The sequence below is a fragment of the Syzygium oleosum genome, unplaced genomic scaffold (assembly GCF_021117445.2).
Source record: "Syzygium oleosum isolate NSW1041296 unplaced genomic scaffold, Sole_v2.1 Sole_v2.03, whole genome shotgun sequence".
In the NCBI taxonomy this organism is placed as follows: domain Eukaryota; kingdom Viridiplantae; phylum Streptophyta; class Magnoliopsida; order Myrtales; family Myrtaceae; genus Syzygium; species Syzygium oleosum.
Genome location: NW_026607487.1, coordinates 9,753,505 through 9,766,425, shown reverse-complemented (window position 1 = coordinate 9,766,425; position 12,921 = coordinate 9,753,505). Strand labels below are relative to the sequence as shown.

Here is a 12,921-nt window from a genome sequence, read left to right as displayed (position 1 = left end):
TATTAATTTCTAGTGACTGATCAAATAAGAATTCGATCTGAAAATTTTAATGCTTCATTGAGTTTTTCTTTTCCTTTCCAGAATTATCTAAGCATCGTGAGCTTAATCAACAGGAATCAATCGGACGAAAGCCCTCGGAAATGTAAGATGCGCAAACATTAAAGGGACTTTCCAACAATTCGGATGCTAAGCGTTCAGGCTTGAAGGCTTCATAGTAAGACAGAAAACGAAGCAAATATAGAAGAAAGAAGAAGCTAGTCGCGAGGTCGAAGACGGATGGGAAGTCCTTTCACTGGTATAGGCATAGGGTCGTAGATTATTTTCTCGTCGGGATTGACCAGACTCCAGTGAAATCCAATGACGAGATTGTGGAAGAACACGAGTAACTCCGCCCTCGCAAACTCGAGCCCCAAACACATCCTTGGCCCGCCTCCGAACGGGACGTACGTATACGGAGCAGGCCCCGATCCCTCGAATCTCGATTCATCAAAGGTGAGCGTTCTCGGGTGGTAGTTCCGGTCTGTGTGTGTTGAACATGCGCTCCAGTGTAACTGCGCATGACAGATCAATGAACAAACGAATAAGCCCACCGTTGCTGCATAACTCTTCTAGGACAATGAACGACGATGTGTTACGAAGAATGAACGAATGCATTTACCTTCCAGCCTTTAGGAATGGTGTATCCTTCGTACGTGAAATCAACCAGGGCCTCGCGGAAAGAACCATATATTGGCGCAGTCATCCTCATGACTTCCAAGATGGCATTCCACGAGTATCTCATCTTCTGCAAATCCCCCCACTGAAGAAGCTCTCCTCGTGCCTTCGATGCCGCGATTTCCCTTTGCTCTGGCGAATGAGAATGTTAAGTACGCAAATGTAGGCCGATGAAATTGCACTGGTGACTAGGGAAACTCAGAGACAGAGAGGGACTAACCGGCAATGACCTTCTCCAGTACATGAGGCAGCTCACTCAGGTACTTGATGATCAACACTAGAGTCGAAGTGGAAGTATCATGGCCAGCGAATAGGAGGTTCAACATGTTGTTTATGATCTCTGCCTCGGGCATGAGCTTCCCGTTCTCATCCCCATTTGCAATCAGGTGCGACATGATGTCTTGCGAAGGGGACGCCGTCTTCCTCTCCAGCTCTGTCCGGCGCCACTTCACCAACACCCGGAGTTCCTTCCTGATGGAATTGGCCGCTTTCTTCGACTGGTAAAAGCTTGTGCCGGGGACGTCAAGGGGGAGGCCGACGACTCCCCTGAGGAACACGTGGAAGTGGTCGGCGAGCCTCGAGACGATCTGCGGGTCTGTGATGCTCATGAACAGCCGGCATGCGAGGCTGAAGGTGTGCTGCTTCAGGGTGGAGTAGGCCTCCAGCCGATCTTTGCCTTGACATATAGAAGCAATCGTCTTGGATTGTTGATCAATTAACATTTAGAAATTGCTCAAGCATATGTTCAGGGATGCCGATCCTAATATCACGTTCCATTAGAACGAATATTTATCTAGGGAGATACTTTTCCATGTGCGTTTTCTTTTACAAAATGATTTCTCGATTCTAAGATTTCAAATACCAGACGCCGCCCCTCGTCAACGGGATTCATCCGATTATTTCGCAAAACTTCATCATCGGTGCACCATCTATTGGGAAAGTGACAAGCCAGTGATGACTTAAAAAACGTAGAGCGTTGACAAAACCACAGTGACGACCCGTATTGCGAGGATCATATATATCTTTAGAACGAATAATTAAAGTCGAGAATCCGATAGTATCCAATGCACAGATGCCACATTCCAACACAAATATCTGCAAGCAATAGATGTTTTTTCTTTCTTTGTTTTTAGGATAAACAAGCAGAGTTATACTTCAGCTACGTATTCGTATCTTCACGTTAGAAACTCGTTTTGATAGATCCAGTCAAACGAAGTTTAGAGAGTACAGTGAGATCCATTGTGGAAATCAGAAGAGATGCAGATCTCAAATCTAATTGAAGGTTAATGATGGTTGATTAGGCACATACCTTCCCACTGAGTCCTGAGATGGTCCTTGGTGAACTCATCGATGACCCCAACGCTCCTCATGAGCGCCTCCGGGTTGAAGAAGCTCATGAGCATCTTCTTGTCCAACCTCGCCTCGTCGCCGGCCTTGGAGACGAGGCACCTCCCCATCAGCTTCCCGACCGAGCTTGGCCACCACAGCGCCACCTTCTTGCCCTCGTTCGAGAACAGGAACTTGTTGCCGGCCGGCCCGCACAAGACCGCCATCCGCTCGCCCAGCAGTGAGGTCTTGAAGATGGGGGAGTTGTACCTGCTCATCCGGTCCCGGACAAACTTCTCCGGGTGCCCGCCGCGTTGGCAACGGAGGAACTCGAGGCTCTCGCCGATGACCGGCCACCCGAAGCTCCCCGGCGGGAGGTTTGGGCGGGCGGTTTTGGGTTTGAGTAATTTGATGAAGGCGAGGGCGAGGAGGAGAGCCAAGACCGGGACTAGGGTCAAAACTTGCATGGCTTCTCAAAATTTTGCTTCAATAAGGAACAAGGGAGAGCAATGTTTTTGAGAAGAAATTTCAATCGGGTGACGGCACCGGTGAAGTTGGGGCTTTGCATATGAGAGCGGACTTCACATGTTTCACGCCTTTCGATGCCGCAATTATTGAAGTTTATCTTTTCCATAGGATATAATATTTGTAGATAAGGTTGGGTTTATAATTTTGTAACCTCAAGACACCCACTAACAACTGACCTTATTGACCGTGGGGAACGAACGTTCGTAGTTATTTTATGTCATGAATCGATTGGTCGTTCGAGCCCCATTCCCCTCTTTTCCTCTTGACCCTTAGGAAAATGTCTGAGTTGTTTGTCAACAATGCGTATGTTGTAATTGATTATTGTCTTCAAAGATGACCCATCTTCTCCTAACTCTAAATTATATGTACGGATAAACTAGGAAGCATATGAGTTGTTAAAGTCATGTAAAACTGGAAAACATTATGTCAAAAGGTTTAGGACTAAATTGTCACAAAAAAAAAAGGTTTAGAACTAAATTGGCACAAATGCAATAGATTTAAGACTTTTTTTTTTGATAATTTTCCCCTTTTGAATGAGGCCTTTAGGTAGTTGGGAGAGAGTAGTAGAAGTATGAGTCTTTTACTCGAAGAATCGCCAAGAGGAAAATCCAAATCCGAGCTCGTTAACATATCTAATTGTATTCACCTTCACGCAAAAGCTTAATTAAGCTAATGAGTTTTGAGACAAGTAAGATATATTAATTGCTCCACACCGCATCAATTCTCCGATGTGGGATTTCTCTAACACAATTCACTCGCACATCTCAACATAGACAGAGTCTCGCACACGAGATAGATAGAGGCTTGGACGAAGACTGATTATCTAGGACGAACAAAATCTACCGGCACTCCCCCCTTATGTTTAGGTTCGGATTCAACCTAAAACTGCAGCATAAAGATTCATAATTGGGTGAGTGGGGGAATGAAGTGTTTAGAGAGCTTTTGAAACTAAGGATCTTTTCACTACCATGCACATTCGAGTTCTTAGATAAAGACATGATTTAGGTTTCGATTTGCCATAACGGGCTAAAGAATAGATGCAACAACACCACCCATGGATAGCACACATAGAGGGCCACGGAAGGTGCGAAGCCGTCTAGGCCCCTCCTTCGTTGACGTGCGGGACTCTATTTGCTTTCTTTTTTCCATGTCTCAATGCCACGAGCTATTTCGCCTTTGCCTTCTTCTTAGAAATGTTGAGATACGCAAAACAAACGGGACTTACAATATAATTCGGGTGCCAAGCGTTCAGGCTTTCATAGCAAGGCAAACGCAAGCAAATAGCTTCTTGGTAATTAAGTGGTACGTCAGGTGGCTAATCTCCGTAGAATAAAGAAGGGTTAACACTACAAAAAAACTCAAAACTATTCTTGCCGTGATACAAATACCCTAAAATTTTTTTTGTATCATAAAAAAATCCGGAACTTATACCAATGTAATAAATATACCCTGGATGGAACTATAATAGAGGACATATATGTTCACACATGTATAAGTTTAAGTTTTTTCGTGACAGAAAAAAGTTGAGGGTATTTGTGTCACAATAGGCATACTTTGAGGGTTTTTTTTGTGATATTTGCCTAGTAAAGAAAAGGCTAGTCGCAAGGCGCAGGTCCTTTAACTGGTGTAGGCAAGGCGTTGTAAATTGAGAAATGCTTATGTAACTGTCCTCAATCTATTCTGAGAATAATGGCTTATTTTGGTCCACAAAAAAAACAAATAATTAAAATTTGTTGTGGGTCCATTCATTCTAGAATTTGTGTCTCATAACATACTGTTATTCTAACAGTAGCTCAAAATCTGTTATGCTAGCAAAGCTCATTTTTTTTTCGAGAATTATCAAAAGTTTATCCTCATCATTGCGAGCTTATTTGACAAACATCAAGCGAACGAAAGCTCTCAGAACTGTAAGATACACAAACATAAGGGATCAATTATTTGGATGCCAAGCGTTTAGGCTTCACAGTAAGGCAGAAACAAGCACGTAGCTTATTGATAATTAAGTTCCACATCAAGTGGCTAATCTCCATAGAAGAAAGAAGAAGCTAGTCGCGAGTTCGAAGACGGATGGGAAGTCCTTCAACTGGTATAGGCATGGGCTCGTAGATTATTTTCTCATCGGGATTGACCAGACTCCAGTGAAATTGATTCACCAGATTGTGCAAGAACACGAGCAGCTCTGCCCTCGTGAACTCGAGCCCCAACCACATCCTCGGCCCGCCTCCAAATGGGATGTACGTATTTGGAGCAGGTCCCGATCCCTCGAATCTCGATTCGTCGAAGTTCACCGTTCTTGGGTAGTAGTTTGGATCTTTGTGTGTTAAGCATGTACTCCTATGTAATTACGCATGACAAATCAAGAAACAAACGAGTAAGCCTTTATCCAAGAATGAAAACCGCGTTGCCTAGGGCTCGTCCATTTCGCACTGCAGGCCCGTTTGAGCACGCACTCTCAAGAAGGACATAAGCAGGTGTGACGTATTAACAGAGAATGAACATATGCATTTACCTTCCAGCCTTTGGGAATGGTGTGTGCTTCGTACGTGAAATTAACCAGGGCCTCGCGGAAAGAACCGTATACTGGCGCAGTCATCCTCATGACTTCCGAGATGACATTCCAGGAGTATCTCATCTTCCGCAAATCCCCCCAGTGAAGAAGCTCACCCCGCCCCTTCGATGCGGCGATTTCCCTTTGCTCTGGCGAATGCGAATGTTAAGTACGTACATGTAGGCCAATGAAATTGCACTGGTGACTAGGAAAATCAGGGACAGAGTGGGACTAACCGGCAATGACCTTCTCCAGTACATGAGGCAGCTCACTCAGGTACTTGATGATCAACACTAGAGTCGAAGCGGATGTATCGTAGCCAGTGAATAGGAGGTTCAACATGTTGTTTATGATCTCCGCCTTGGGCATGAGCTTCCCGTTCTCGTCCCCGTTCGCAATCAGGTGCGACATGATGTCTTGCTCAGGATGCCGTCTTCTTCTCCAGCTCCGTCCGGCGCCGCTTCACCAACATCTAGAGCTCCTTCCTGATGGAATCAGCCGCTTTCTTTGACCGGCAAAAGTTTGTGCCAGGGACTTTGAGGGGGAGGTCAACAACCCCCTTGAGGAACACGTGGAAGTGGTCGGCAAGCATCGAGCCGCTGCGGGTCTGTGATGCTCATGAACAGCCGGCACGTGGGGTCGAAGGTGTGCTGCTTCAGGGTGGGAGTAGGCCTCCAGATAATCTTTGCCTTCACATATAAATGCAATTGTTTTAGTTTGGTGATGAGTCAACATTTAGAAATTGCTCGAGCATATGTTCAGAAACGCCAATGTTAACGTCAAGTTCCATTTGAACATTCGTGATGACTAACTCGCAAGATTAGTTTTAATCTCGAAAGATCCAATCGAACGAAGTTTAGAGAGCACCATGAGATCATGTAGAATCACAGACAATGCGAATCTCAAATCTAGTCAATGAATAATGATGGTTGACCAGGCACATGTTGAGAATACAGGAAAGAAAGAAGATGTGGAAAGCTGAAGGAAGTCTTCAAAGTCTTCTATACGCTGTTCTATGTAACTGATTTCTGTTCTTAGAGCAAAGGAAAAACAGAGTAGTTAGTATTCTGTTAGTTCAGTTCAACAAGATTTGTTTCTTCTGTTAGTTTAGTTGTTCAGTTGCATTTTCTGGTATATGAGCTGTTAACTCAAGTGTTAGTTTTGTGGTTTGTATATAAACAGCAAGATACACGAGAGTAAATGTTGAGCTCTCAGATGAAGTTCAAGTTCTTCAACTATAGATTTCTTTTTCTTCTTTCTTCCATTTCTCTAGCATTTTTCACATGGTATCAGCGCTATCTCTGAGAGCAAAGCTGTGAACTCTGATCTCATTCGTTGAAGAACGCAACAATGGCAGCAAGAACACCGAGATATCCTTTTCCTATTCATGTCAACATTACTAACTTCGTTACAATCAAGCTTGCTGAAGACAACTTTCTTCTCTGGCAAGCTCAGTTTTATAGATTTCTTCGCAGTCAAGAGCTATTTGGCTTCATCAATGGAGAAATTCCATCACCTCCACAGATAATACAAGCTGAAGTTGACGGGAGAGAGGTCGCAGTAGTCAATCTTGATTACACTGATTGGGTGAAAACTGATCAACTGGTATCTTCATGGATAAGTGGTGCAGTTTCTGAGAATATCCTGGGGCTAATCATCAGCCTGGAAACATCCTATGAGGTATGGCAGACTTTGCTGAATAGATTCACATAGAAATCAGTAGCTAGGGAGTTTGAGTTGAGGGGGAAACTGCAGGCATGTCAGAAACGAAATAGACAGCTATCTGATTATCTTAGAGAGTACAAACTGATTTGCGATCAGTTAAATGCAATAGGAAAACCTGTGGATGAAATAACTAAAGTTTTTGGCGTCTTGGAAGGACTAGGATCTGAGTATGAAAACTTCAAAACAACCATGTATTGTTTGAAACCTCAACCTGATTATGATGAGGTGATATCACAGCTAGAAAGATTTGAAACAAGACTGCAGAACTATTCCTTGAATCAGTTTAATCCTAACTTGGCATATTACGGAGAAAGAAATGTTGAGATGGAACCGAAGATAGTTACTAGCAAAGAACTTAATCAGCCTAATCTGGCTTTTATGGGACAGAGAGGTAGCTTCAGGGGAGGACGAAACTATGGCAGAGGTCGTTCCTTCGACAATCGAGGTCGTGGTTATGGTTATCAAGGAAGAAGTCAGAATTATAGATCATTTAGTCTGACCCACGATCAGGAGGCTCAGCGTTTTAAACCACAGACTAACACCTATAGTGCAGGTCCTGGTTTTCGACCACATGCTGATTCTTCACAGAGATATCAAGAGACTAAATCTTATCCCACTCAAACCTCTGTAACTTATAAGAATTTACGGGTTGTGAAAGAGACAGATGGAATTCGCGTAGCATGTCAAATCTCGCAAACGACCAGGGGCACGATGCACTTCGTTGTTGGTATCGGTTCGACAATTCTTATCAAGACGAAGCTATTCCTCAAGCTCTAACACCACACATCTTGAGGATCCTACGGGCGGTGAATGGTATCCCACGGGGAGCCACAGCTCACATCACTTGCTAATCCTGGTATAATTCATAACCCCTCAAAGTATACTGGACATGATACTGTCATGATAGGAAATGGATCATGTATTCCTATTACTTACACTGGTAATGCGTTCTTACATTCTGAGCTTGATGTGTTACCATTAAATGATGTACTGGTGGTTCCTGAAATCAAGAAGAACCTTCTTTCAGTTTCAAAACTGACTGATGACTTTCCCTGCTCTTTTGTGTTTGATAAAAATGGTGTCTATGTGAAGGACAATCGCACCAACACCACAGTGATGCTAGGGAGAAAAGTTGGGGGGCTCTACCGAGTGGATCCGCAGGAAACTAAGGCTCTACTTACGCAGAGGCATAAGGCAATCGAAGAAGAAATATGGCATCAACGACTTGCTCATACCAATTCACAGATCTTGAAGCATCTCCAACGACAGCAGAGGATCTGCTGCACTAAGAAAGCACCATCTGTGTGTGGTAGTTGTCAACTTGTCAAAAGTACTTCACTACCTTTTCCCCTTTCTGATTCTGCAACTGAAGTTCCTCTAGAAAGGATACATTGTGATATTTGGGGTCCATCACCAGTGACTTCACTTCAGGGATTCAGATTTTATGTCATCTTTGTTGACAATTTCTCTCGCTATAGTTGGCTTTATCCAATGAAGCTGAAGTCAGACTTCTATGATGTTTTTCTTATGTTTCAGAAGTTTGTGGAAAACCAACTTAATCATAAAATCAAAGTTTTTCAATGTGATGGGGGCGGTGAATTCACTAGCACCAGATTTCAGCATCACTTGGAAACTTGTGGCATTAAACAATACTTATCTTGCCCTTACACCCCTGAACAAAATGGGATTTCCGAGAGGAAACATCGTCATGTAGTAGAATTGGGCCTGACTATGCTTTACCATGCTAGAACTCCATTACAATATTGGGTTGATTCCTTTTTGATTGCCAATTACATCATTAACTTGCTTCCAACTCCTAAGTTGCGAGATGGACTCGCCTCACGCAGGTTGTTTAAACAAGTACCGAGTTATGATCATCTTAGGGTCTTTGGGCATGCTTGTTATCCCCGCCTCGGACCCTATGCACAACACAAGTTTGATCCTCGATCCCTTACATGTGTTTTTCTGGGATATAGTGAGCGTCATAAGGGGTATCGCGGTCTAGTTCCTACTGATGGTAGAATATATGTCAGTCGACATGTGCAGTTTGATGAATGTTTCTTTCCTTTTACCAAGAAACTAAATAGTGACTATCCTCACTACACTTCTCTGTATCGCAAATGGGTTGATGAGGTAGACTTTCTGGATTCTAACAAGCTGCGTTCCATGTGACATCCTTCTATTTGTACCACTGGTCATTTACAGGAAACTGATGTTATGGAGGTTGGTCATATTCGTGTCCCACATATCACAGAGCCGTGCAACCACATGTCTTTATCATCCTCACAACCTCCTACTAACCATGAGGTCTCAGGATGTTCTGCTCCAGATAATGCAGCACCAATCATTTCTGTTGATGATCCAGCCCATCCAAGTGCCTTTTCCCATCATTCCCATGATACCTCTGTTCATCATATGCAAACTCGACTCAGGTCTGGTATAGCTAAACCAAATCCCAGATATGCTTGCTTAGCTGAATACAATGTTCCAGCTGAACCGAAATCACTTAAATCAGCTCTAGCTCATAAGGGCTGGACTCAAGCAATGCATGAGGAAATGGATGCCCTACATATGAATCAAACTTGGATATTAGTTCCAAGATCAGCTGAGATGAATATTATAGGTTGTAAGTGGGTGTTTAAAACAAAGTTAGCATCAGATGGAAGTCTTGACAGGTTGAAGGCTCGTTTGGTTGCTAAAGGGTTACACCAAGAAGAAGGAGTAGACTTTTTTGAAACCTTCAGCCCTGTAGTGAAACAAGCCACACTTCGTATTGTCTTATCAGTGGCTATGGTAAAGCACTGGCCTATTCGTCAACTAGATGTCAAAAATGCCTTTTTACATGGCACACTCACTGAATCTGTCTATATGGAGCAACCCCCTGGTTTTATCAATCCTACTTTGCCTCATCATGTCTGTTTACTCAAGAAATCTTTGTATGGTCTTCGACAGGCGCCACGAGCATGGTTTGAGAAATTCAGCAACTTCCTTCTTGAATTTGGTTTTTTCTGCTGCACCACAGACCCTTCTCTATTTGTGTTTCATCGTGGCACTGACACAATCTTGTTGCTTCTGTATGTTGATGATATTGTGTTGACTGGTAACTCACATCAGTTGCTTGATGATTTCATCAAATCTCTGAGTATCTCTTTTCACATGAAAGATGCGGGCTCACTTCATTATTTTCTCGGGGATAGAAGCCAAACGCACCTCGACCTCGACCTTTTTCTCTGTCAAACCAAGTATGCTATTGATCTTCTTACAAGAGCAAACATGCAAGACTGCAAACCTATCACAACTCCACTATCTGTAAGGCCTCTGCACACGACAGACGATGATATCTATCTTGTTAACCCACTTGAATACGAAGTTTAGTTGGAGGGCTTCATCTCACCATAACTCGCCCGGACCTTGCTTATGCTACTAATCTTTTATGTCGAAAAATGCAGCGACCAACAATTGCTGATTTTCATAAACTAAAGCGAGTTCTTCGATATGTTAAGGGCACTGTGAATCTGGGAATCTTCCTACATTCTCAAAGTTCCATGACCTTATATGGTTTCTCCGATGCTTGATTGGGCTGGCTGTCTTGATACCCGACGTTCCACAACCGGTTTTTGCACATATCTTGGTTCCAATCTCATCTCCAGGTCTCGCTAAGAAACAACCGACCGTCGCTCGTTCATCTACTTGAAGCGCAGTATCGAGCTCTTGCATGCGCTTGCGATATTACATGGATTAGTTTTGTTCTACGTGATATTGGCATCTCTCTTCACTCTCCTACAACTCTGTTTTGTGATAACCAGTCTGCCATATCACTTACCACGAATCCTGTCTTACATGCTCGAACTAAACATATTGAAATTGACTTTCATTTCGTCAGAGAAAAGGTCTCTTTGGGATCCTTACGAGTTCAATATATTCCTAGTAATCGACAGCTTGCTGACATTTTCACCAAGGCTTTGCCACGACTTGATCATTTCACTCTCAGAACCAAACTGGGCTTGGGATTCAAACCTGCACCCAGTTTGTGGGGGGATGTTGAGAATACAGGAAAGAAAGAAGATGTGGAAAGCTTAAGGAAGTCTTCAAAGTCTTCTATACTGCTGTTCTATGTAACTCGATTTCTGTTCTTAGAGCAAAGGAAAAACAGTAGTAGTTAGTATTCTGTTAGTTCGGTTCAACAAGATTTGTTTCTTACATTAGTTTAGTTGTTCGGTTGCATTTTCTGGTATATGAGCTGTTAACTCAAGTGTTAGTTTTGTGGTTTGTATATAAACATCAAGATACACGAGAGTAAATGTTGAGCTCTAAGATGAAGTTCAAGTTCTTCAACTATAGATTTCCTTTTCTTCTTTCTTCCATTTCTCTAGCATTTTTCACAGCACATACCTTCCCAGTGCGTCCTCAGGTGGCCCATCGTCACCTCATCGATGACCCCAACGCTCCTCATGAGCGCCTCCGGATTGAAGAAGCTCATGAGCATTTTCTTGTCCGACCTTGCCTCGTGGCCGGCCTTGGAGACCAGGCAGCTCCCCATCAGCTTCCTGACCGAGCTCAGCCACCACAGCGCCACCTTCTTTCCCTCGTTAGGGAACAGGAACCTATTGCCCGCCGGCCCACACAAAAACACCATCCGCTCGCCCAGCAGGGAGGTCTTGAACACGGGGGTGTTGTACATGTTCATCCGATCTTGGATGAACGTCTCCGGGCTCCGGTCGTGTTGGGAACGGAGGAACCTGAGGATCTCGCCGATGATCAGCCATCCGAAGCTCCCCGGCGGGAGATTCGGCCTAGTGGTTTTTAACGTAGCTACCAAAGATCACCTAGACGAGGGTGAATAGGTGATCTAAAGATTTTGATCAATTTTTAAAGCGGAAACAAATGATCAAGATTGAAGTCTGAAAGATATTTAGATTCTGAGCAGACTTTATAGACAATGTGCTAGTGTGCAGTATAAAAGATAGAATAAGAGTTTGGGGATAGAGAAATTGCACACAAGAAATTATAGTGGTTCGGCTTAGATCAAGCCTACGTCCACTCTCCCACGCTGACAACCTACTGGCTGGATTCCATTATGTGATAAAAAAGGATTACAAGTTCTGAGTCATATCACTCTGTGAATGATAGAACTCTCTATCTCATACAATCATTTTTACAAAATGTCCCTCAAGATCTTAGTGTTAGGCTCAGGAAATACAAGTAGTAGAATCGGAGTATGTTCAGATTTTGGACTTGTTGATTTTTGACTTCGTTCTCTACCTTCTACTCCTCGTTAATCTTCTTTTATACTCCTTCACTTCCAAACTAGCTGTTGGAGAATTTTCAGAGGATCATCTTCCAATCTTCATCTTGGAAAGATTTGTATAAAATCGATTGAGTAGCCGTTGGTTGACAAAATCTGAATCCCGCTGAATCTGGTCGCCCATAGAACCAGAATCTTAGTTTCCATAAGTATAGTTTTATCCGTTGTGAGATATACTTGCCTTAATGTTTGATTGTCAATTAATTTTGCATTATAGCCTTTTAAGATTGAGTCGATCAAAACTTTCCTTCTGTTATAAATCTTTGTTCATTTAATAGCAAATGCATTGGTGGATGGATATACACCCTTGAGTATTGTCGATGTGACATCATCGAACTGTTTAGTAATTGTGTTTGGTCTGCATCATCTGAGTAATGCCCGAAAGTAAATCCTTCACCTAAAGCTGCCGGCACCGATGTCGGGGTTAAACTTTGCGTAACTTTGCAACACGCGGTGAAAGTTATATCAGTAATCCTATGATCTTTACTAATCAGGAACATTGAGGGTCTTCAGCTCTTGAATTCTTTCTGAAGCACATTCTTTCGATAGCTCGAGGCAAGTTGTAAGAAGCATGTGTTAGACTTTGATTCGGAACTGCTTTTGTGCCGAGGAAAACCCTGGAAAAATGCGACCCGATGAAATCGACAACAGCTTACGCACGCGACAAGAATAATTGTCGATCCGTCACCTACTGATCTACACCTCATAATGGACATTTCAATCTGCTCAAACCAACTGCAACCATTATTACATTACCACGCCACACTAGCACTTT

General features: G+C 43.2%; 1 protein-coding gene and 1 pseudogene across 1 annotated transcript; both read right to left on the bottom strand.

Moving 5' to 3' along the window:
- Nucleotides 1–200: 200 nt before the first annotated feature.
- On the bottom strand, nucleotides 201–2,677 carry LOC130137561 (beta-amyrin 28-monooxygenase-like). The gene is made up of 4 exons (XM_056309149.1): nucleotides 2,024–2,677; nucleotides 935–1,390; nucleotides 659–846; nucleotides 201–551 (listed from the first exon to the last, which is right to left on the bottom strand). The coding sequence occupies exons 1-4, from the start codon at nucleotides 2,505–2,507 to the stop codon at nucleotides 255–257; spliced, it is 1,425 nt and encodes a 474-aa protein (XP_056165124.1). The 5' UTR covers nucleotides 2,508–2,677; the 3' UTR covers nucleotides 201–254.
- A 1,936-nt stretch (nucleotides 2,678–4,613) lies between these two features.
- On the bottom strand, nucleotides 4,614–12,891 carry LOC130137690 (beta-amyrin 28-monooxygenase-like; annotated as a pseudogene).
- Nucleotides 12,892–12,921: the final 30 nt, after the last annotated feature.